At 64.3% G+C, this 22,984-nt stretch overlaps 3 protein-coding genes across 9 annotated transcripts; all 3 read right to left on the bottom strand.

Moving 5' to 3' along the window:
- Positions 1–610: 610 nt before the first annotated feature.
- On the bottom strand, positions 611–2,300 carry TSTD1 (thiosulfate sulfurtransferase like domain containing 1). Of its 2 annotated transcripts, XM_028503464.2 has the most exons (4): positions 2,150–2,300; positions 1,846–1,968; positions 977–1,139; positions 623–888 (listed from the first exon to the last, which is right to left on the bottom strand). In XM_028503464.2, the coding sequence occupies exons 1-4, from the start codon at positions 2,220–2,222 to the stop codon at positions 837–839; spliced, it is 411 nt and encodes a 136-aa protein (XP_028359265.1). In that variant the 5' UTR covers positions 2,223–2,300; the 3' UTR covers positions 623–836. The 2 variants fall into 2 exon arrangements, with proteins under 2 accessions (XP_035871479.1, XP_028359265.1); XM_036015586.1 differs by lacking the exon at positions 1,846–1,968 and having other exon boundaries at positions 611–888; positions 2,150–2,272.
- Positions 2,301–2,520: 220 nt separating this feature from the next.
- USF1 (upstream transcription factor 1) lies at positions 2,521–7,758 on the bottom strand. 6 transcript variants are annotated; one of them, XM_028503355.2, is made up of 11 exons: positions 7,635–7,758; positions 6,025–6,116; positions 5,465–5,514; positions 5,205–5,320; positions 4,769–4,870; positions 4,330–4,525; positions 3,993–4,080; positions 3,819–3,877; positions 3,609–3,703; positions 3,323–3,451; positions 2,521–3,135 (listed from the first exon to the last, which is right to left on the bottom strand). In XM_028503355.2, exons 1-11 carry the CDS (start codon positions 7,713–7,715, stop codon positions 3,046–3,048), a joined length of 1,098 nt encoding a protein of 365 aa, XP_028359156.1. In that variant the 5' UTR covers positions 7,716–7,758; the 3' UTR covers positions 2,521–3,045. The 6 variants fall into 6 exon arrangements, with proteins under 6 accessions (XP_028359156.1, XP_028359154.2, XP_035871475.1 ...); XM_028503353.2 differs by having other exon boundaries at positions 6,025–6,163; positions 7,635–7,755; XM_036015582.1 differs by having other exon boundaries at positions 6,025–6,184; positions 7,635–7,742.
- Positions 7,759–8,810: 1,052 nt separating this feature from the next.
- On the bottom strand, positions 8,811–22,074 carry ARHGAP30 (Rho GTPase activating protein 30). Its single transcript, XM_028503390.2, has 12 exons — positions 21,631–22,074; positions 17,781–17,883; positions 15,676–15,820; positions 15,100–15,182; positions 14,833–14,940; positions 14,105–14,232; positions 13,531–13,705; positions 13,332–13,435; positions 13,174–13,251; positions 12,253–12,642; positions 11,054–11,319; positions 8,811–10,963 (listed from the first exon to the last, which is right to left on the bottom strand). The coding sequence occupies exons 1-12, from the start codon at positions 21,725–21,727 to the stop codon at positions 9,335–9,337; spliced, it is 3,306 nt and encodes a 1,101-aa protein (XP_028359191.1). The 5' UTR covers positions 21,728–22,074; the 3' UTR covers positions 8,811–9,334.
- Positions 22,075–22,984: the final 910 nt, after the last annotated feature.

Below are 22,984 nucleotides of genomic sequence, written 5' to 3'. Positions count from 1 at the left end.
CGGTCAGGGGCTGCACGGTTTGAAAGCTCCTGTGGCACGTGGGCTGAAAACACTGGGGCTAGGGGTAGGCACACTCTCTGGAAAGGAGTAGATGGGTAAAAGTCTGTGTTTTGAACAACATTGTTACAGCTATTCTGCCGCTTTTGCACAAAAGTGGCCACGGACAGTGGGTACATGAAGGGTCACGGCTGAGAGGCCCCATGGGGCCAGTCTGCTGACATCTGGCCTCCTGGCTGCACATTAGAACCCATGAGGGGCTGGCTCACTTGGGGGCCCCTGGCCCCAACCCTGAAATTCCAAACCTGGGGCTCTTTTCCCCTCCCTGCCCCCACCCCCCGCTGGCAGGCGATTCTCGTGTGCGTTCTAGGCTGAAAACAATTGTTCCAGAAGAGAAATGTCGTTCTGGGAAATTGCTGGAATTTTGTGTTGGAGGGATGGGGGGATGGTGAATGCTGGAAGGAAGAGGCACCAGGGCTCCCGGAGTCCAGATTAGGGTTAGAACCGCTTTCAATCCAACTGACACATTAAATGCATCCAACGCTTTGATTAAATGCTCTTTAAAAAAAACGTTTTTATTTTTAGAGAGAGGGGAAGGGAGGGGGGAAGAGAGGGAGAAACATCCACGTGCGGTTGCCTCTCGCACACCCTCAACTGGGCACAGGACCCCCAGCAGCCCGACGTGTGCCGGGCCTGGGGAGGCGCACAGCCCGCTGAGCCGCACCAGCCAGGGCTGAGCACACGCCTGTGTTTGACGCTGTTGTGTGCACAGCAGCGACCTCGCCCGACCCGGTAAGCGGGCGCCCTCCTCGCCCTTCCCCGCAGCCAGCGCCTTCTCCCTAGCCTCCGTTCTCGGACCATTCTCGGTAGGCCCCCGGGTAGTTGCGAGCGCTGTGGAGACAAAGAGGGGTGAGGACGGCAGGGCGAGCTGGGCAGCAGCCCCCAGCCAGGCCCCAGCCAGCACCCGCCCGCCCCGTACCCTCTGTATCCAAGGCCCTGGGCCAGCTGCGCGGCCTGCAAGCCCCGCTTGCCCATCTGACAGAAGAAAATGAGGTTCTCGTCCTCCAGCTTCGGCTTCTCCGCAGAGTACAAGGCCTGGAAGGCAGCCGCGTCCATCTGCAGGGCACCTTCCAACTCCGACACTGGGAGGAAGAGTCAGGACAGGCCAGGGAGTGGCCGTTTCGCAACCTAAGGTTTGGAGGCAGCACCTGGAAGGGCTGGGTCCCGGTGGCTGGACTAACCTTCAGGGGCCCTGCACACAACCCCTGGTGGCCACCACCCTCAACCTCAAGGTCAAGATACAGCGCAGCAGCCCTGGCTGGCGTAGCTCAGTGGATTGAGCGCGGGCTGGGAACCAAAGTGTCGCAGGTTCGATTCCCAGCCAGGGTACATGCCTGGGTTGCAGGCTATAACCCCCAGCAACCGCACATTGATGTCTGTCTGTCTGTCTGTCTCTCTCCCCCCCTCCCCCTCTCTCCCTCTGTCTCTCTCTACCCCCTTCCTTCCTTCCCTAAATAAATAAATTAAATTAAAAAAAAAAAAAAAAGATACAGCGCAGCCAAGTGGAAAGTCAGGAACTGCCTCCCCAAGGCTAAGGACGAGCAGGTCGTGGGGACCCAGGCCTCTGGGGGGTTGAGCTTGGGGGTGCACTTGCAGTCTCTGCCCACCATGTCTCCCAGCTCGGGAAGGCCGGCTCCGCCGCCGGTCCAGGCCTCCACCGGCCCCTGTCCGGGAGCCTGGGGGGCTGAGGGAATTCAGGTCCCCGTACCCAGCTTGCCCCGCGCCACCTACGTGAGGCCCCTCGGCTGACAGCCCCTGGACCCTCACTGCCCCCTCACAACCCCGTACCTGGGATGTTGAGCGCCCCGGGGATGGTCCCCGCGGCTGCCTCCTCCCGAGACCTCACGTCGAAGAGCCGGGCCCGGCCCGCGGCCAGGAGCGAGCGGAGTTCGGGAAGCGACACGCTGGGTACTGTGGAGGGGACACAGAGCCTGGAGGGGCCGCCCGGTGCAGCGCCCGTCGCCCGGCACAGGTGGGAGGCAGGTGGAAGGTCGCGCCTGCACCGAGGACACACCTCCGCCAGCCCCCGCTCCCGGGCTCCGTGCTCTCCGGGGGCCAGAAGGAAGGCCGACTCCCCGAACCCCGCACGCACCTGCGGCCATGGCGCGCGCCACCACGGAGAACTGCAGGAACGCGCCCGCCCGGCCCCGCGGTCCCCGCAGCATCTCCACGGCCCTCCCGGGACTGAGAACTGAGACCGGAACCGGAAGGGAGGCAACGCCCCGCCCCGCCCCGCCCCCACAGCACCTGTTCTCGGTGGTGAGGACCGTAAACCGGGCTCTCCAAACCTCCGCGTCTGCCACGACCTGGAGGTCCGACTGGCGCCAAGGATCGGAGTCCCCAGCACGCGTCACCCAGGCCCCGCCCCGCCCTCACCGGTCAAAGCGCAGTGTCCCCTCCCCTCCACCCTTGGGCCCACAAAAAGACAAACAGGAGGCGGCTGTGGCTCTGCATTTTATGTTTAAAAAAAGAAAAAGAGGGGAAACCGTCCCCCGAGTGGAAAGGCCGCATGCGGGCCCCGTCTCTGGTCCTCCCTGGACTTCTGCGCAGGTCTCATTGCCGCCCGCCCACCCGCCTCGCCTCCTCCCGCCGCAGCGCCCGGCTGCTTTCCCCGCCAGATCCCTGGCGCCCTCGGGGGCACAGCTGAGCTCCAGGGAGACGGGGCGGCAGAAGCGCCGCCAGGGCCGCCAGGGTCACCCGTCAGCAGACCCTCTGCCGGTTCCGGAAGCCCGCACCAGACAAACCCCACTCGGTGGGTCCAGTGTCCACCCCGACAGCGCGGGCTCTGTGCCAGGGGGGCCGGGGCTGCACGGCGGCCGGGCCGGGCTGGCAGGGCAGTCCCAGGTTTCACACCGCTGTCCGCTGCTGTCGGGGCCTGCCCCCTGAACTGCTCCCAGTCTCTTGCCGGAAATGGGCAGCAAAGGAAGGGGGCACAGGGGGAGCCCGGGGCTCCAGGGCTTTCTGCCGTTCCAGGACAGGGACACCCAGTCAGTTGCTGTCGTGCTTGATGACCACCTCCACCCCGTGGTGCCGCAGCTGGGCTCGGAGCAGCAGGTTCTTGTTTTTGAGGTCTTCCACCTGACACGAGGGGGGGGGGGGGGGGGGGGGGGGGCACAGTGAAGGTGGGAGCCCCTGAGCTTGTTCCCACCTCCACTAGGGCAGGGAAAAGGACAAAGGACAAAGCCTCTCCACGGAAAACGAGGCCCAGACCCCCACCAAAGGGCTCCACGGCCACGGGTGGGGGGGGGGTGGACAGGAAGCTGACCTGCTGGCGGAGCACATCGTTGTCCAGCTGCAGCTGGTCGAGCCCCTGCAGCTCCTCGGACAGCCGGTGGTTGCTCTGCCGGAGCTCCTGGATGTAGTCACAGGCCTTGGACAGGATCCCGCCCTTGCTCTGCAGGCAAAGCCAACGGGGTGAGAGCTGGGCGTGAGACTCCCGGCTTGCCTTGCAGAAGCAGCTCCTGCTCGGGGCCACTCCCCGCCCCCCCCACCCAGGAGCCTCCGAGAGGAAGCGGCAGCTGCCATGTGTGCCCACAGGGGCCCCCCCTGACCTGGCCCGACTTGGTGCTCTCCATGGAGCAGTCTGGGATGATCTTGGACAGCTGCACGATCCAGTTGTTGATCTTGTCCCGGCGGCGCCGCTCCACTGTGGGGCAGCGAGGACAGGGCGACTCAGCGAGCGCGCGGCACAGGCCCAGGGACAGGGACCTGCCCCCCCCCACACCACACCACTGCTGCCCCCAGACCCCCGGTGCCCCCACCTTCATTATGCTGAGCCCTGCGCTTCTCGTCCCGCGTCGTCCTGGGGGCTTCTGACTTCCTGGCGACGCCAGTGGCAGCCGAGGAACAGAGGTCAAATGTAAGAGTGGCATTCGGGTGAGGGGTCACCCGAGAGCTGGCCCTCGTGGTAACTGGGAAGAAACAGGGTTACTCACGGGGAGTAAGGGTGGGTCCTGGGGGCGATGGAGCGCTGGCTTCCTCCCTGCAGCACTTCCTGTGGCGACATCATCACGAAGAACTGGCCTGTGGGGGCAGCGTGGGCTCCGTCAGGACGTGGGGCTAGGAGCCTCACCAAGCCCTGAGGCCAAGGCCCTGGGACCGCCCCTTCCCGGGGCCAACTTCCTCCTGCCTCCTGCCGGAGGAGCAGGCCCACGCTCGCTCACCGCTGCCCAGGGCTCAGGGACCAGTGCAGGTCATGAGCAGAGGCCTGCCACCCCCAGCACGTCCCACAGCCTCCCTTGCCCAGCAGCCGGCGCCCCCAGAGCATCTCACCGGTGCTGGGGGGCGTGGCCTGCCCCAGCAGCGCCTCCGAGCCCTGCGTGGTGACGACCGCCGCGGTGCCACCCGACGTGGCCCCCGCAGCCCCATCTCCCACGGCCGTGCCAGGGAAGTACGTGTAGTGCGTCTCGGCCGCTGTCCCCTCCGTGTCCACTGCGTCGTCACTGGTGAACGCCCCTTGGATCACCGCCTGGAGGGAACCCAGAGGAGGAGTCCAGTGGCCATCAGCCTCCCCAGTGAAGGACTCTGCAGCTTCTACCCCTTCAAGGAGGGAGGGAGGGAGGGAGACCCAGAAAGGGGGAGCCCAGGGCCTGGGGACAGGGCAGCCAGGTGCCTCACCATCCCTAGCCCCACCCAGCCCACTGGTCCCCTGCCTTATCTCACTCTCAGAGCTCCCGTCTCCCCACCCCCGCCTCCCACACCTGCCCCATACCTGGGTCATGGACTGAGTGGCAGGGTAGCCACTAATGGCGCCAGTCCCCTCAGTCTGGCCATCCAGCTGCCCCTCAGACACCTGGATCACCCTGTACATCACCTAGAAGCAAAGAGGACAGGGGCGGGGAGCAGGGGGAGAGGGAATAAGAGAGTAAATGCTAGGGTTTCAGGGCCCTCACCAAGCATCTCCTAGACAGGCCCCCAAACAAGAGTCCTCCAGGGACACAGAGCCAGCCGCTGCCTGTCTGCCCGCACAAGGAGGTCTCGAAAAGCCCTCTGCCACACCCACCTCCACTCCAAACCTCGGACTGCAGCCCCCGCCCCCAAAAGGTCCCCAACTTCTCTTCACCCTCCAGGCCTCCACATGACAGGTGCAATGACCTCCCTCTAGCCCAACCCCAATAACACCTGCAGCCACCTGGCCCCCCCCTTACCTGGCCCCCATTCTCAGTTCGGAAGACGTACTTGACGTTGGGGTCAGGGAAGGTGGCCGCGGACTGGATGCTGGCGATGGCCACACTGGTGGGGTCCTCCCCAGTTGCTACTGCGCCTAAGTTCAAAGAGCAAGGAGGAGTCTGTGTGCCGCTGCCTCTCTCCCCCGGTGTCACTCGCCTGTCACTGAGGGAGGAAGGAGCACAGGTGGCCTGGGGCGTGGGGAGAGGCCGGCCGGTGCGCTGCGGTCTCCGCCACTCACCTTCCTGGATCTGCACCGTGCCCTCTTCCGCTTCAGCTGCTTTCTGCTGCCTGTCCGTGCGGGGCAGGGGGAGGGCGAGGGAAGAAGTGCATGAAGAGTTCACTGGTGCCGGACACGTGGGACCGAGGTCGCCGGCGCCCGGAAGGCACCAGGATGGCGGGGGATTCGCTGAGCGATCCCGGCGTGCAGACCCAGAGCAGCCCTGAGCAGCCACGTTCGCTACTGAGAACAGCACTACAAGGCAAGTAGCCCTGCTTGCGTTTCAAATATTGTTTTAAGTGTATGTTAATGATATTTTAGGTGTTGACGGATTTTAGAAGGAGAGAGGAAGTGGTGGGGGAGAGACCTTGGCTTGTTCTTCCCCTGACCGATGCAAGGATGGAACCCACAGCGCCGGGTATCTGGACCACCCGCTAACCCCCGGAGTGGCCCCGCCAGGGCCTGCTTGCATTTTACAGGCAGGAAACCAAATCTCTGGGCCACCGCTGATTCAGGAGCAGAGACCCCAGAGCCAGGGCAGACTCCCTCCCGGGACCCCCCACGCGCCCCTCCGCACTCACCCCTTCATCTCTCTGTGAGGCGGCGCATCCGAGGGGCGGGCCCTGCCGTGCAGTCTTCGTGTCCCCCGCCTCCCAGGCCTGGGCGCTTCGTCCTGGCAGAAATGAGGGGTCGGCAGTGGCTCCTGGACACTGGGCGCCCCTGTGTGAGCACGCAGGCTCCCTGAGACACAGCCGGGAACAAACCGACCACCGCGGGGGCGACGCTGAGATGGGCCGCAGGCAGCGCCCCCCACCCACCCCTGTGGCGCCCGTCCTGGTGGGGAGGGACGAGCACACCGGAGCTGTCGCGGGACGTTTGCAACGCCACCTCCAGACACCGCGGGGGCCTCCTGCAGCAGCTTCTCAGCCACAGGCCGAACGAACACCAACCCGCTTCTGTTCTCGAATCCGGGAAGGGGAAGCCCGAAGCCCACGGCCACTGCAAACCCCTCCCAACCCCAAAGCGCCAGACTTGGCCGCTGGGCCCCGTGACAGTCACAGGGCTGTTGTTCTGCGGTGTCCAGGTTTATGTCATTTGCTACAGACCCAAAAGGCCAAGTGTATCATCCTGAAGCCCCTGTATCGTATTCACCAAACCTAGAACACCACAGTGGCTAACATGTTGCCATGACAACCCCAAACCCACCGAGCGGCAGCAAGAAGGGAAAAGACTCGGGCCCGGGGCTCCGAAGGAGGAGACAAAGGAGGAGGAGCCCACCCACAAGGTGCCGGCAGGAGGACGCTGACACCCAGCCAGGGGCAGGAAAAAGGACGCGCGAGCGGACAGACGCCTCCAGAAGGAAACCGCTACGCAGAGCAAAGCAATAAAATAGTCCCGACGCGACAGGGCACCTTTCTGATACATTCTCCACCCAGAAGGTCCCCCGAACCTTTCCTATCCAAGGAAAATCTCCAGTGGATGAGCCTTCGAAAGCCCGGGTCCAGGGAAAACGCTCACCAGAGAAAAAAAAGGGAACTGAAAGCGAAACCGTCGGGAGGAGGAGGCGGCGGCGGCGCGCGGTCCCTAAGAGGAAGCGGCGCCGGCGGCCCGGACCACCCACCTGTCCGTCCCCGAGCCCGCGCGGGCAGTGCCCCCGGTGCCCCGCGGACGCCGGAGGGGCGGCGCGGCGGACAGGCACGGGGCGTCTCCGCCGCCTACAGCTGTCAGCCAGGGACGCCTCCGAGGCCCGGGCCGCGGGTCGTCCGGGTCTCAGCTGCGCGTCCGGAAGCATTTCCCGTGCGCGCGGGGTGCGCGACGCGGGGACCGGGCGGGACGCGGCGGCGCGCACGCTCGCCGAGGGGGGCCCAGCAGGGCCGTTCCCGGCGCGGACACAAAGGGAGAGCGATGGGGCGCGGAGGGACCCGGCGCCAGCCTCGCTGGGAGCGCGCCGCCGGCAGCGCCCAGCAGGCGTCGGCCCGGCCAGCAGACCCGGCGGACACCCGGGGCGCCGCGCTCGGCCCCGCGCAGGAGGCGGGACGCGCGGGCCGCAGCTAGAGGCAGGCGCGGCCCCTCCCTCAAAACAAAGGCTTCCCCCGGGCACTCCCCCGGCCCGAGAGTCAGACAGACAGTCGAGGCTGCCCTGCCCTGCCGGCGCGCCCCGTCTCCAGCTCCGCTCCCGTGCTGCGCTCACCGGCCTCCGTCGCCTCAGCCGCCGACTCTCCCGGACAGCGCCGCTCGCCGAATTCGGGCAGCTCCATGAGCAGCTGCGCATGCGCGCCCCCAGCCCGCGGCCATGCTGGTGAGGGGCGGAAGTGGCCCTCTCTAGCCTCCGCTCGCCCAGGCCCTGAGTTTTCCCACTTCCGTCGGCTCCATCTTGATGAGGGCGGAAGGGTACGACTGCCCGGGGTCCGAGAAGATGACGCTGAAGGCCGAGGGGCTTTCGGCGAGAACGGGACAAATACTACTAACATGGGCTTCCATCTTCCTGCTGGACGGGGCCTTTTTATTTAGCTCCTGGAAAGGGAGGCCCGTCGGCCGGCGGCGCCATCTTTAACGAGGGCTGGCCGGAGGCCATCTGGAATCGGGAGACCTATTTGTAGCGTTTCCGGATGGAGGTTGGGGTGCCTTGGCACACTTGGGTCTGGGTACACACACGCCTTTGTATTAACGTGCGCACTCACTCGCCCGAAGACCTCCAAGGCTTCCAGCCTGTGAGGCTGCTTCTGCAGGGGATCTCCACGCCCGCCCTTCGCAGACGGCGTGAATCGCAGGTGTGCGGAGTCACAGGGCTCAGAGCCTCTGCCGCTTGTATCTCGGAGATCTCGCGAGCCTCGGGACCTGATGAGCTCGGTTCTGCCACCCGCAGAACGCGGAGGCCAGTACCAGCCTGACATACAGAATGGACAGGGGACGAAGGAAAGGGCACGTGGGAAACACAGCCTCGGCTGGTGCACAGGGAACGTTACGTAAATGCAAGTTTCTCTTCCCAGTTTCCTGACCACCGCGAACCCAGCTCTAGTTTCTAGCCCCAGGTTTCCATGACAACCACCGAGCAGGAGCCCCGGAACAAGAAAAAGGACAAGGATGGGCCACACCTGAAATGGCGTGCCTGTCACCCAAGACTTGAATAAGAATGATGAAACTCCACACTATTTACGTGTAAAAATACAGCTTTTATTCTGAGACACAGGCCCCTACCGGGATGGGACCTATGGCCCCAGCCCGTCTAGAGAAGCCGTCCCGGGCCCCGAGCAGTGCCATTCCCTGTCCCTGAAACAGGAGGAAGTTGTTCCCAAGGGGAAAGAGGCCAAAGGGATCTGTGGGGCACCCCCGAAGGCCGCGGGAGGCAGAGCAGTGCCTCCAACAAGCACCGAGTTCTCGGGAGAGCTCCGCGGACCTGGGGCTCCTCGCGCAGAGTGGGGGGCCAGGAGCCAAACGAGGCCCCACAGCACAACGAGGACCAAAGACCTGGAGGACCGTGGGCTCTGACCTGGCCCGTGCTCCCCACCTCCACCCCGGGGCTTCCCTGAAGGGAAGTTCACAGCCTCCGGAGGGAGACGCTCACCCGGAGTTCCCCTTCATTCTTCCCTTTGAGACGCCTCTCTGTTTTCTGCCCACTGTTTGTCCCTTTTGGCCGATGACCTCACCCCCTAGGAGCAGGCACTCGGTGGCTCTCTTGGGAATCTCCTGAGGGTGAGTGCTTTGTGTCTGACACAAGTTTCGGAAAACCAACCGGGACAGTGCCTCCCACAGTCAGAGAGAAGCTGGAGGGCTGAAGCCCTCAGAGGCGGGCGCGACCTCTGCTCGGGCTGCAGAGGACCCGCGGCGGTCAGGGACTACAGAGATGGAAGACCGCACACGGCACCCTGCTGGCCCGGCGCCCGGCCCTGATCATAGTCCCTCGCCCTTCCCGAGGTTAGCCTGTGTTTCAAACGCATACGTTCGGCGCTGTGGGGGCACCGGGGGGTACAGGGCCTGGGGCTCTCTTGGGGGCAGACTAAATCGGCTCCGGGGTTCAGACCTTTCCGAGCCTTCAGCAGGGAGCTCCAGGAAGCTGAGGGGCCGAGGGGAGTGGGCAGGGATCCCGCTGCAGGGAGAGGCTCTGGACATGAGGCTGTAGTCCTCACCCCCTGTGCAGGTCTGAGTCCTCCGGACCCCCTGAGCCTCAGTTCTCTGGCGGTCCCGGGCCAGGGCCACAGCGGCGTCAAAGGAGAGGCTGCCCCCATTCCGCCAAGAGGAGCGGGAGGCTCGGGACCCCCAAACCCTCTCCCCGGGAGTCCCATCCAGCCGGCCGGGCCTCGGGCATGGGCTTGCAGGCGCCACGTGGATCTTGCTACCCATTGCAGCAGGCATCTTGGCAAACTGTGGCTTAGGGGGCACCACCGGCACAGAGCGGACCTGCTGGACCTGAACCAGGGTGGAGGCCAGGCGCATGCCCACACTGCCAGCTGAGCTAGGGGGACAGGGGCACAGACTGCAGCCCTCTGGACTGGGCAGCCCCTTGGGCTCCATCTCCTCCGGCCGGGGTGGCCGTGGGGCTGCCCATTCTGTCTCAGAGGGCTGATCATCGCTCTCTTTGGCACTGTCGACCTCCAAGGACACTTCTAGGAGAAAGCCCCCTTCCAAACGGTCCCCTCCAGCCCTCTGCTCTCCCTCTGCCTCTCCATCCCCACTCTCCCGCTCCTTGCCGACCTCCCCTGCTCCTCCTTCAGCTGCTGCTTCTGTGCTTCTGTCTTCACCATCTCCTTGGTCTTCTCTTGCCTCTAGGTCTCTGTTCTCCCCCTGCCCTCGGACTCCCCCCTTAGCCTCTCTGCTTCCCTCAGCCTCTTGTGTGTGCACCACCTCCCAGCTCTCCTCAGCAGCTTGCTTTTCCTGGGCCCTCTGCTGTGGGTCCCTGCCAGCTTCCACCGTGGCGTCCTCTCCTTCCTCAGCCTCCTCCTGTCTCTCAGTTGTCCTTTCCTGCCCCTCCTCCTCACCCCACTCTCCTTCTGTTTTCTCCACACCCTTAGCTTCCTCCATGTGCTCATCCTCCTGCAGACCTTTGGGTTCCTCGTCCTTGGCTTCTGTCTCTTCCCCACGCCCTTCATGCAAACTGACCATCATCTCTTGGCTTCCCCCAGCATCCCCTCCTTCCTCACCTGCCTCTCCAGCCTCCACCCTGCCCTCTGGACTCCCCTCAGCCTCCTCCCTGATGTCCCACCTGCTGCCAGCCTCAGCCTCCTTGCCCTGCCCAACCTCCCAACACGGCTGCCCCCCCTCAGCCTGGCCCGGGGTGTCCTGTCTTCCACACCCAGCTGCGTCTTCCTCCAGACTGCCCAGGCTCTCCCAGGCCTGGGGTTCGGGCCCCAGAAGGGGACTGAGGTCATCGTAGGCACTCAGGAAGACTTCCTCCCCGCTCTCCTCCTCTGCCGCGGGCCCAGGGCCTGCCGAGTCTGGGGAGCAGCAGCTGGGGGCCAGGACAAACTGGGCATCGTCCAGAGACAGCTCGTCCAGCGGTGGCTCCACGGAGAACTCCTCCACCTGTGGGCACGGCACGAGGCTCAGGACCAGGGTCCCTGTCTCCCCTCTGGGTTCTTTGCCTCCCCTCATCCCAGCATGGCTCCCCCTCACCTGAGGCCCAGCTCCTAGCAGCTCCTCCAGGTAGCCGATCCCAGGGTCGTCATCCCCAGGGGAGAAGGCTGCTCCTGCGGCTCCAGCCTTGGCCAAGTCCCCAGCCTCCACCCACTCGGGCTCCGAGCTGCTTGAGTCCTCTAGGAAGGAGAAGGAGTCCTGCACCTCCTGGGACAGGCAGTCCTCCAGGGCCGGGGCTGGGGCCAGGGCCGCTGGGCCTGAGTCAGCCAGGGCACCCAGGGCTGGACTTGCCTCCAACTTCTCATCTGTGGGAAGAGAGGTAGTCCCAGGAATACGAAGGTCAGGGTCAGCCCCGACCCTTTTCCCACATGGGTGGGTCTTCCTGGCATTGCTGCCCTAGGGGCCCAACATGCCCAGGTTGGCCCCCTACCTGGCTGACTTGGGGCCAATACTCTGGACTGCTGGCTTACAGCTGCCTTTGTCCTGTTCCTTCCAGGTGCTGGGCACCGTGCTGTACGTTTTAAAATGCACTATCTCATTTCCCCACGAAAGCGCCCTCTGCTATAGGATGTTTGCCTCCATTTTACACGTGAGGAAACTGAGGCTGCCAGAGAGTAAGCGGTTTGTCCAGGGTCACAGGACAAGGGGCGCAGGCGAAGTGTGACCCCACAGCTGCTCCGTGGCCACGCCCTCACCCCCAGGCTGAGCTGCCCGCAGTTCTCATCCGAGACACTTCCGGAACGCAGTGAGAGCAGCGCGCGGCTCCTGCCACCGCCTACCCCAAACCGATGGCACGTGGCTTAACCAAGGCTCCGGTTCGACTGCTGTGACACAAGGATGACAGCACTACCTGTGTCATAAGACCATGAGAAAACGAAAAAAGCTAACGCCTGCAAAGTCCCTAATACAGCACTTGGCACATAAGAAGCCTCCAATCAGTGCCAGCTGGTGTGGCTGCTCTGACTGCCGTCACTGCCACCGGCAGTGCGTGTCCACCTAGCGCGTGGCAATCCCTGCCACGTGCATCCGACAGGACCCGCCCGTGCGTGTGCAAGAGCTCCTCTGCATGTGTTTTACACAAGTGCATTGTGTCACTGGGTCCCCTCAGCCCTGAACCAGGGCTGGCAGCAAAGGGAACCACCCAAAGCTGAGGGCTGAGGCCCCTTCCCTCCCCCATCAGAGCTTCCGCCTGTTCCCCAGCCACCACTCCCAGTCCTGGGCAATCCCTGGGTCCTCACCTGGGGGGCCTGGGCCGGGGCCGGGGCCAGAGGCAGGGCTTGACCGGGGCTGTAGGGCGGGGCACTCCAGGCCACGGGTGAGCCTGGCCAAGGACACGTTGGAGATGATGTTCGGGGGCACGCTGAGGATGGAGGTGATGTGCAGCGGGAGGTTGACGTTGTACGGGTCTGAGATGTGGACGCCGGCGCAGCGCTCCGCACGGCTGCCGCCCCCGGCACGGGCTGCTGGCCGCCCGGCTCGCGGTGTTCCTGGCTCAGAGTTCGTGCTGCCCAGGGCCTCTGCCTCGGGCTCCACTTCACCCTCTGCTCCCTCCGCAGAATCGTTCTCCAAACTCTCAGGCATCAGCGGGCTGGGCCGGGGACTGCTGGGTGCCAGCAACCCCTCTGGCTCTGCGGAGGAGAGGGAGGCAGGTGGTGGCCCCCGCTGTAAGGGACCTGGAGCATTCAGGGATGCTCTGGAACAGGACAGAACGCTCCACGCTTCCTGGAGCCTGCAGGGCCACGCCCAGATTCCCTTGGCCACACAGCAAACCTTCCCCAGCCCACAGGTCACCTGTGGGTCAGCCCTCCTACACAGGCCCGAGAGCCCCCCTCCTCCTCCTTCCCTGCAGATGCCATCACTGGCTGCCCCCCCCCACCGTGTCCCTGCACGTACTCCTGTGAGCACACCCATAGAGCAGAGGACAAACACCCTGTAACCTGGTGCCCAGCACTGCGGCTGGGATACGATAGACACACGTCATGTGTTTTGAAATTAGTGGGTGCCCTTGGCTCTGAGCACACACACACACACACACACACACGTGCACAGGCAGTGGTCTGGTTCACAACACTGTCGTTCCCCTACAGACACACTCGCAGACGCTCACAGGCCGTGCTGTGAACACCACGGCACACTCGCGGGTGCACGCCTGTGCTCACCGTCGCTGGCCCCCACCGACGCACTCAGCGAGTCCATGCTCTTGGCTGGCCGCAGGGTCCCCTTATCCGACTTGTCCTCTGCAAGACAATCCATCGGTGTGTGGGTCCAGGGCCTGGCACGCCCGCCGCGGAGCGCCCGCCCATCGCCCCACACTCACCTCTGTCCTCAGCCCCCCGTGGGAGTTTGCGCTTGGTCTCGTGGCCAGAGCGACCCAGGTTGAAGATGGATCTCCACTTCCTGACCTTCAGGGACCCTTTCCTCCTGGAGGCAGTGGAGACATCAGTAGGGTTGGGCCTGGAGGCCAGCGTGGGGTGCAGGTGCGGGGGGGACAGGGGCGCCCAGGAGGGAGGCCTTACTTGTGCTCTGCTATCTCAATGATAGTGTGATAGGGCCGAATCTGGGGGGGTCCATCGCCAGCCTGCAGGACGCTAGGCAGGTGGTAGGGCAGCGACCTAGGCATGAGGTCCTCGGGGCCGCCCGATGCCCGGAGCCCTGGAAGGGATCGCCATCCGCCACTCTCCAGGTCACCGCCTAGGGGGAGGAGAGGACTCACCAGCCAAGAACAGAGAAAAGACAGGGCACCGGCCCCCAGCTCCTCCTCACACCTAACCCCTTGCGAGCTGGGGACACGTAGGGAGGGAGGACCCTGGTGCAGCCCCTCAAGAGTGGGTGCGTCCTCAGGGGCCAAGAGGGCCAGAGGTTCCAGGACTGCGGTCTGGTGGGCCGGGGTGACAACGAGCCGTCGCTGGTGTCGAGAGCCAGGAGGGTGACTGGAGGTCCACCCAGGCCCCGCGCTATGCGCAGGCGGAAGAGGCCCACACAGGCTTTCTCATCTGCAGGTTGGGGAGCCCGAACCAGTGGTCGGCAGGCCCTGATGCTGACGCGACCCCTCAGACAGGCAGTGGCGGCGGGGGTGGGGGGGACACACACCAGAGAGGGCAGGGCCCCCGAAGAGCCGGTCCACGTGCGTGAGGATGAACTCGACCACGATGGACTGCACACGCACCTCCATGAAGGCTGCCGTGCCGTTGAAGCCGGAGGCCTCTATGTCCTTGGACCTGTGAGGACACGGAGTCATCCTGCCCTTATCACGCGTCCTTATCCACACTCTCCCTGGAAGTGCCTTGCATCCTCTCCCCGCTGCGCCCTTAACCCCCACCCCACGCCGCTTAAACCATGTATGTGCTTCACGTCTCCAATGCCACCTCCTCCAGGAAGCCTTCTTGGACACCCTCCTCAGAATCAACCTCCACTTCCTTCGCACTCACTCCAGGGGCCTGTCTATAAAGCATGCCAGGACTTCTCACAGCCCGCCTTGCACCACAAGGAGTGATCCACACGCCAGTTCTCCGACAGACCGCAAGGCATTTGCTCAACAAACACTTGACCAGGACCCACCCTGTTCCAGTCCCTGAGCTCCGTGACACAGGGTGACCCGAACCCTAACCCTTAGGGACTTCACTCCAGCTCAGAGCTGCTGTCAAAGCGGCGAGCCCCGAGCCACTGGGTGTGATTCTGAACCTCCCTGTGTCTCACTGGGCTGCGTGGGACCCTCAGTCCCCCCTCTAGCGCACCCACCCAGCCACCCCGTGCTGCAGCCGCCTCCTGGGGGCTAGGCTCTGCCAGGACCCCCACGTGCCGCTCACTCGCGTGCCCACCTCAGCAGGTTGGGGGCCCACACGATGGCCAGGTTGCGGGCGTGCATGTTGGTCTGGGCGCTGAGCGAGGCCATGTGCACCAGGTGGCGCATGAGGAACTCCAGGGTCCTGCAGAGAGGGCGCCAGGGTCGGGGTCACACAGGGGTCACGGGGCAGGAGTAAGGCTGGGGCCTGGGCGCTGGGAGAGAAAGGGCAGGCCCCAGGTGGAGGGAGCCAGGGCGGTGTGGGGGAGCCAGGAGGGGGTGGGGAGGGGAGGTGCCCACACACCTGTAGTTTGGGACAGGGAGCTCTCGAAGCACCTCCAGGATCTTGACCAAGCGTTCGGGCTCCAGCTGCACCGCCACAGCCTCCTGATGGGGGGTGGGAGGGAGGGGGCAGTGTTCAAGAAGCAGGAAGGAGTCAGCGACCCAGCCTGCCCTGCGTCCTGCCCGGAGATATGAGGCAAACCCTCAGACACAGCTGTGCTGCCCCGCACTGCCCTCGACCCGGACCCACGAACACACATGGACAGCGGCAGGGAGAGCCCGGAGTCTGGGGCTACAGACCTGTGGCTGAGCCCTGGCTGTGCCTCCGAATGGCTTTATGACCTCGGACAACTCACTCTGGTCACTCTCTGCCTTAGCGTCCTCTGCCGGTGACACTCCAGCACCGGAGCACATCCACCCCTCCCCCCAGGGGCTTCCAGGGCAGTGGGGTTGTTCCAAGGGATCCGGGGAGGCCTCACCCGCCCCCACCCCCCGCGTGGCCAGCGTGGGCGGGTGGCACGCCCCTGCCGCTCGGGGCCTCCTGGTGCTACTGTGTCAGCGAAACCAGGGCAGCGGCCCCTCGGGCCTCCCAACTCACAGCGAACTTGTCGTACAGCCGGTACGTGAGCAGCGGGTCCGGCAGCTCTCGGAAGTAGGCCTTGCACAGGGAGGACACGCAGTGGATGTCCTGCAGGTAAACGTCTCGCCGCAGGTCCGGCTTCCGCTCTGCCTCGAACTCCTGCCTGGGGAGGTGCAGCGTGGTCAGGAGCGCTGGGCGTCAGGAGAAGCGAGGGAGGCGCTCCGGGCCGGCCTGGGGGCCAGCGCATGTGGGGCTTGGAAGGAGGACACCGGGCTGTGCACGTGGACGCCCAGGGCAGGTGTGAGGAGGGTGAGTGGGTCGGTGCAAGGGCGGGGATCCATGTCGGGGGCGTAGCTGCAGGTGTAGCTGCAGGTGTAGCAACGTAGGCATGGGTGGGGGTCGGCAGAAGTGGGGGCTGAGCCTGAGTGCATTTCTGGGTACATGGACGGATGGGGGAGTGCGACCTTAGAACAGGGGTGTCAGACTCACGTTCACCGGGGGCCACGTCAGCCTCGCGGTCGCCTTCAAAGAGCTGAAGGTAATTTCAGCTCCGAACAGTTAAGGAGCAGTTACCATTGTGCAGCCCTAAAATTACATTTGGCCCTTTGAAGGCAACCGTGAGGCTGACGTGGTGGCCCCGGTGAACATGAGTTTTACGCCCCTGCCCGAGAAAGAAACATAAGTGTCGATCTTTGCAACATTGGCTGCGACACTGAGGGCGCAGGTGACCAAAGAAACAACAAGCTGAATGTCAAAATTACAAACTTCCGTGTGTCAAAGGGCAGCACTGAGAAAGCAAAGAGAACCCACAGAGTGGGGGAAAGGGCTTGCGAGTCAGATTCGACAAGTGTCTAATATCCAGAATATAAAGAACTCTCACAATTCCAAAGAGGCGAACAACCCACTTTAACAACGGGCGGGGGCTGGAGCAGACGCTTCTCCAGAGGAGAAGCACGAGTGCCCAATGAGCGAACAAAAAGATGTTCCACGTCATTGGCTGCTGGAGGATCGCACGTACACATGAAGCGTCACTGCACACCCACGGGGGACGCTACGATAAAAGAGACACAGAGCGACACACATTGGCAGGGAGGTAGAGAAGTCGGGGCCCTTGTAGGTGGGGACAGAAAACCAGACAGTCCCTGTTTGGCGGTTCCTTTAAAAGTCCAACGGAGAGCTGAACCCTGTGACCCAGCAACCCGACTCCTACGCACACACTCTGGGGGGCGGGGAACTCACGTCAGCACAAACACGCACACACGGACAGCGTGCGGCACCGTCGTTCGCAGCAGCCAGCAGGCAGAAGCCACCGAACAGCCCGTGGCCGACGAACGGGTCGGTGCAGGTGGTCGGACCGCGCACTGGAGCATCATTCAGCCACGAGAAAGGGAATGAAGTGCTGGTACACGCAACAACACACGGGAGCCTCAAAAGCATGCCGAGTGAAAAAGGCACACACGCAGGGCTACAATGACACGATCTGCGTGTGAAAGGAGCAGAAGAGGAAAGCCCGTCCCGGCGGGAGTGGACGAGGGGTGGCCAGGGCCCGGGGGAGGGGTGTGGAGCGACGGCGGTGGGTGTGGGCTTGCTTCGGGGGAGGTGAACGTCCTGGAATCAGTGGTGACGGTTGCACCACCTGCGAATATACTCGAAACCACTAAAATGTACATTTTTTCTACATTTTTTCTCCCGACCCTCACCCCAGGACACGCTCACTGGTTTCAGAGAGAGGAGGAGAGAGAGAAACGTCGGTCGGTTGCCTCCCCTGCGTGCCCCAACCAGGGATCGAACCCACAAACTTTTGGTGTAGGGACGACACTCCAACTAGCTGAGCCACCCGGCCAGGGCCGAAACGTACATGTTTAAATGGTGGATTTTACGGTATGAGAATTATATCTAATTTGTTTTAAAAGCTGGGTGTGTGTGTGGGAGTGGAGGGGTGTGTGTGCATGTGCGTGTCCGTGTGTGCACGCCAGCCTGGGGCTGGCAGCGCATGGGCTCAGCTTCTCCTGAGCGGACTCCAGAGCACCTCCTTTAGACAGCGCCGGGCACTGTGTCTCCTTCTCCCCCGCCCCCCCTCTGGCTCCCTGGCCTCCGGGCCCTCCCGAAACTGCCCGACTCACCGGAGCCTCTGGATGTTGGAGGAGACCCCCGAGAGGCGGTAGATCCCGTCCACCACTCCATACTCCTCCACGAACTCCGCACAGCTCCTGAGCACCTGGGGCACTGGGGGCAGAGGGGCAGGCACGGAGGCGTCAGAGCCGCCTGGGGTCTGGGAAGTGGGAGCACCAGCGAGGGGCTTGGGGAGGGCAGTGCCCGTGGCATGCAGCCTGTCACGAGCGTCAGCCCCAACCCACGAACGCCCCCTACAGTCCCTCTGCCCCCACCAGGTCTAGAGCCCCAGCGTCACCCCCACCCCGGGTAGGGGAGCTCTGTGCCTCCCCAGACTGCCCGCTCCTGCCAGGAAGCTCTGCCTTCGAGGAAACCACTCGCTTCTCTGGGACTTTTAAAGGGGGGACAATCCAGTTGGAAGTGCGTCCACCCACTTCCAGGATCAGGCTTCACCCTGAATCCCGACCACAACTCGGACGGGGCTGGTGGGGATGGGTGCGAAGCACACCTCTGGGAAGGCCGTGCGTGGACGTTAGCTCCGTCACCGAAAGGTGCACAGAACAGTGGCAGACCTTCGGCCAGGCCAGCTCAGGAGAGAAGCACCCACGCACGGGCCCACTGAGCGACCCTGTGTGCGTCACACATTGTCGTCCCTGTGCGGCAGGGAGAAGGACCGGGGACTGAAGGACCAACGGGTGCCCGGGGCCAGCCCTCGCGAGCCAGGCTGCAAGCCCAGAAGCTCAACGAGCCGAGTGGCTCTTGCAGCCCCGGCCCCTCCTCTGTTCCTAGACCGTAATAAGCTCCTTAGGGGCAGGCTCTCAGTGTGGCCCGTCTCAGTATCCTCTTACGACCTCCCAGGGTGTCTCGTGCACGGGAGACTCGAGTGTTGAACCCCAGCTCCACGATTCCCTGTTTTAAATCCTCAGATATAACACCAGAATCACATCGGAATAAAAAACGTCAGCTCCCCAGCAGGGAAGGTGAGACCTTCACAAATGGGGTCCCAGCTGCGGCCCCGGCCACAGTGCCAGGGTGCTCCCCAACAGGCCCTGCGATCCAGCCTTTGCTCCTCCGCGAACAAGGTGGTTCCACGTCCTCCCCTTGATGCCCACCGACGTCCCCTCCGGGCTGGAAGCGTCCTCCCCTCTGACTCTGTCTGGGGAACGCCTGTGCACCCCTCAACACACCTCGAACACCGTCCCCCAGTTCTGAGCCCTTTACTTGTCCTAGCTCCGCACTCCTTTCTTTATCCCGGCGTCACATACTTCACGCTCCTTGTTATGATTTGTTTCTTTTCCATGTGTGACTTTGGACACAATGTGACGTCCTCCCCGGCATCCAGCCCAGTGTTGAAACACAGTATGCAGTAAACGTTTATTGAGCGACGCAGTTCATCAGCAACCAGTTACGAGAACTGGTGGCACCTCGTGGAGACAACGCAGAACGTTGCCAAGATAAACCCTCGGGTCCTGCTAACTGAGACCCACCGAGCCCACGTGTGGGGTCAGAAGGCGCTGTCTCCCCTGGGCGGCCGGGCCGTGTCCTCCCACGGGCGTCAGGAGTCTCGCAACTGATTGAGCTTCCCTCCGCCTCGGCCGCCTCCACCAGCCGCAGAGAACCTGGCTCACCGTTCTGGGCACCGACCCTACCCTCCCTCTCGTTTTCCCCGCAGCCCAGTTCCCTTGTGCTTTGCCCTTTTCCTAAAGCTTTGGGTTTGGGAAAGCTCTTTGTGGAATTCAGCCCATTCCAAGCTCTTTGTGGAATTCAGCGAGACCGAAATACAGAACGAAGGAAATGAGAAACCCGTCCTCTGTGATCGAAAACCCTCCTCGTGGGACCCGCTGCCCGTGCCCTCTGCCCTCCTGCGGCCCAGAGCCAGGACTCAGGAAAGGTCGCGGAAGTTGAGGAACCCTTCCCCAGGGGCTGTGGAGGTGTGGGCCGGCACACCAGTCACCTCGAGAGTGACAGCTTCCTCAAGCTCTGCAGCCCCGTCCCCTCTCCCACCCCCACTGGCTCCTGGCCCTGGCTCACCACCGTCCCTCCCCGGGCCCCGGGCCCCCCCGAGAGGGTCCCTGAGCTCGGGCGCCCAGCACTGCCTGCCGATGGTGCGAGAAGGTGGCTTCTCGTCAGAACGGAGGCTCTGCTCTCGGGGTGTGAGGCTACACCCAGTTTTGGCCGCCGCATGACTCACACACAGGCGGCTGCCACCTAAACCAGGTCCTTTCCACAGGGACTGGAACCAGCAGACAGGCCTTCCCCGCCCTGTCCTCTGCTGGTTTCAGACCTCCAGAGAACAGAGGCAAGGGGTCAAGGAGATGGGGGAGGAGAGAGGGGTCAGAGCTACAAGTCAGAGGCAGGGTAGCGGAGGCAGAGTTGGAGGGGTGTGGGGGCGGGCCACAGCCAGGGCCCCGAGAATCAGCAACCTCAACAAGGTGTCGAAAGAGATAGAGATGGGGAGATCGGGACGGCTTGGGGCAGAGGGCTGGGAGACGGTGTGGAGATGGGTGTATCTGCAGAGGAGCCCAGATCGTCACCGGGGATAAACTAACCAGACACACCAGTCCCCACCGGCCAGGGCTTTCGTGCCTGCCGGGCCTCGGGTCGGAGAGGAGCCACCTGTCTGTGCCAGGAGAGCTGGGCGAGGGGCGGCTGTCGCTGCTGCTCTGGTGCCAGGTGGCTCCCCCCTTGGGCTCGGGGGAGGCTCTGCTCAGCACAGCCGCTTCTCCCGGCCCCCGGGATGCGCTGCGATCAGGACGCAGCAACCAGGGGTCTGTCCTTCCAGAGAGCGGCCCCCGCCAACCGGCCCCACGGTGAGAGGGCCTTGTGCCCTTGGCCCACAGCCTCCATCCCTGGAGGAAGCCCTCCCTCAAAAAGGGTCCCCTCGCACGGGCAGCTGGGTGTTGCCCACGGGGAAGAGCGAGGCCCAGAGAGGCCACGTCGCTGTTCCACACTCTTCCTCAGCCCCTGGGCTTTCCCTTCGCCAAGGCCGGCGGGGATGGGGGCCCCGAGGGGAGGAGAAAAGGGGAAGAAGGTGTCTGGGGATGTGGGGCGGGGCCCTGAGCAGGAAATGAGCAGGAACCACGTCCCCTGCCTGCACTGCAGGGGCCACAGCCCAGAGCGAGGGGAGGACAAAGAGGAAATGACAGATTGGGTGGGGGTGGGGTGGGGGAAAGAACGAGGAATGAAGAACGGGCCCTTCTCTGGGAGGAGCCGGACTTGCCGAAAACAAGCTGAGCTGGGCCGGGCGGCCGGGACACCTGCGCTCACTTTCAGGGCAGATTGAGAAACGCACAGAGTGGCTGCTCCCCGCCCAGCGCGGAGCGAGGGCGGCCTGCAGCCGTGAGGTCGGTCCCTGGCCCTGCTCCTGCCCAAGTCCCCTCCCGGGCCACCCAGGTCCCACCGGCCCCCCTGGCGCCCCCCACCCTGCCTCCTGCTCCCTGGCGTTGCCCACCACGGCGACAGCGGCTCTCCGGCCCTCCGCTCCAGACTGGTCTCCCTCCGCACGAGGAGAGCAGGGGAATCCCAGACGACGGGGAAGGGCGTCCCCACCCTGAGTCTTCGCCTGAGGCCCAGCAAGGCTGCGAGGGGACCAGCGCCTGCACCTCCAGCCCGCACAGCCCTCCACCTGGAGCCCCTGAGTGGCCACCTCAGACTCCAGGGGGCCCTCGCCCCATCCCCTTTCATTCAGACCCAAGGGCCTGCCGTCTGCCCCCCCGCAGCCTCCCTCTCCTGTCCCCAGGTGTCACACAGAGCCACCTGCCTTCTCACGAAGCAGATTTCCACCTCGCCTGCCCCTCAGCCCCCAGCCACCGTCCCCGTGGGCCCCTCAGGACCCCCAGCAGCTCACGGCGGCCTCCTTACCTTCCTGGCCCGAGTGCTGCAGGTGCTCCTGCAGGTCGCAGCCGAATACCCGCTCCTTGGAGCCACCCTTCTTCTTTCCCTTCTGCCGAGACTTCATGGCTGGAGCCCCCGGCCTCCGGCCCGGCCACCTCCGGCCCCCGGGACCTTTGGCCTAGCGGTCCCCCATGAAATCCCAAGCTGGCCTCCGGGCTTGGCCCAGCCCCAGGGGGCAGGGCTCTGAACTGGGGGTGGAGGGTGGCCTGGGCGACAGGCAACAGCCCCGGCCCCCCGGGGCTCCCGCCGGCCACGCGGAAGTGGCCGTGGAGGAGGAAGTGCCAGGACCCTGGCACGAAGCTGGGTCTCGTGGCCGACCTGGCACTCGCCCCTCTCGCCTGCTCGGGCCCGGGGCAGGAAGCTGCGCAGCGCCCCAAACCCGCTTCCTGTTAGAGCATCTTTGCAACCACAGGGCCGGGTGGGGGAGGCCGCTGACATTCACATCCTCACCCACCTCGGGCCCGCTCATTGGCTGGGGCCACTGATGTCAGAGCCTTGGGCAGGTGCTGGCGCCCGGGCAGGTGACACGCCCTTGGCGACCAGGATTCTGGGGTCCCGGGTGGAGACCTGAGGCCAACCTGGGAGCGAGGCCACGCAGAGCCGTGCCGAGCACACACAGGGCGGGGTCGCTCGGGCCGGGCCCTGCTGGGATGTCCCTGAGCCTCGGCGTGCACACGGGTGACCCCGAATCCTTCCAACTCGGGCACCCCAGGGCACTCCTCTGGGGGCCGGTTTCTGTGTCTGCCTCTCCAGAGCACCCAGCCCCCCCCCCCAGGAACTCACGGGTGGCCACCCGTCCATCTTGTGGGTGTCATTCCTCTCCTGTCCCCTCCCGACCACAGGCCCCTAACTCCTCCCTCCCTGGGACCATAGGGGCGGTGGCGCTGAGACAGGGGAGAACAGGGTTTGGGGCTTACATGGCTCCGGGGGCAAGGAAGGGGCCAGACAGAACAGGAGTTTTCCATCTGTTTATTTAAAAACAGAATATCGCTTTGTATGTACAAATGTGCACATATTTACATGGAATGTACATATGAGGAAGCCAGATCCGAGGCCCCGGGCTGGCTGGGGGGCAGGGCGGGGAGTCTCTCCTCTGTCCCAGAGACCCAGGAGGCGTGAGGCCGGGCGGGGTTGGGGCACTCGGCCAAGGGACTCGGGGCATGTGCGTCTGGGAGGACCAGGCGGGAACAGGCCCCATCTAAACCCAGCCTGCACCCCGAGACACCGCCAGAGGAGCCCCGAGGGGGTGGCCCTGAGACCCCGGGGATGGAGATGGTACTGCCCCCGGCAGCTCCGTCGTGTACCCTGGACCCCCACCCTC

The sequence above is a fragment of the Phyllostomus discolor genome, chromosome 14, assembly GCF_004126475.2.
Source record: "Phyllostomus discolor isolate MPI-MPIP mPhyDis1 chromosome 14, mPhyDis1.pri.v3, whole genome shotgun sequence".
Taxonomy (NCBI): Eukaryota; Metazoa; Chordata; class Mammalia; order Chiroptera; family Phyllostomidae; genus Phyllostomus; species Phyllostomus discolor.
Note: the sequence above shows the minus strand (reverse complement) of the source record. Positions and strands in the feature narration are given on the sequence as shown.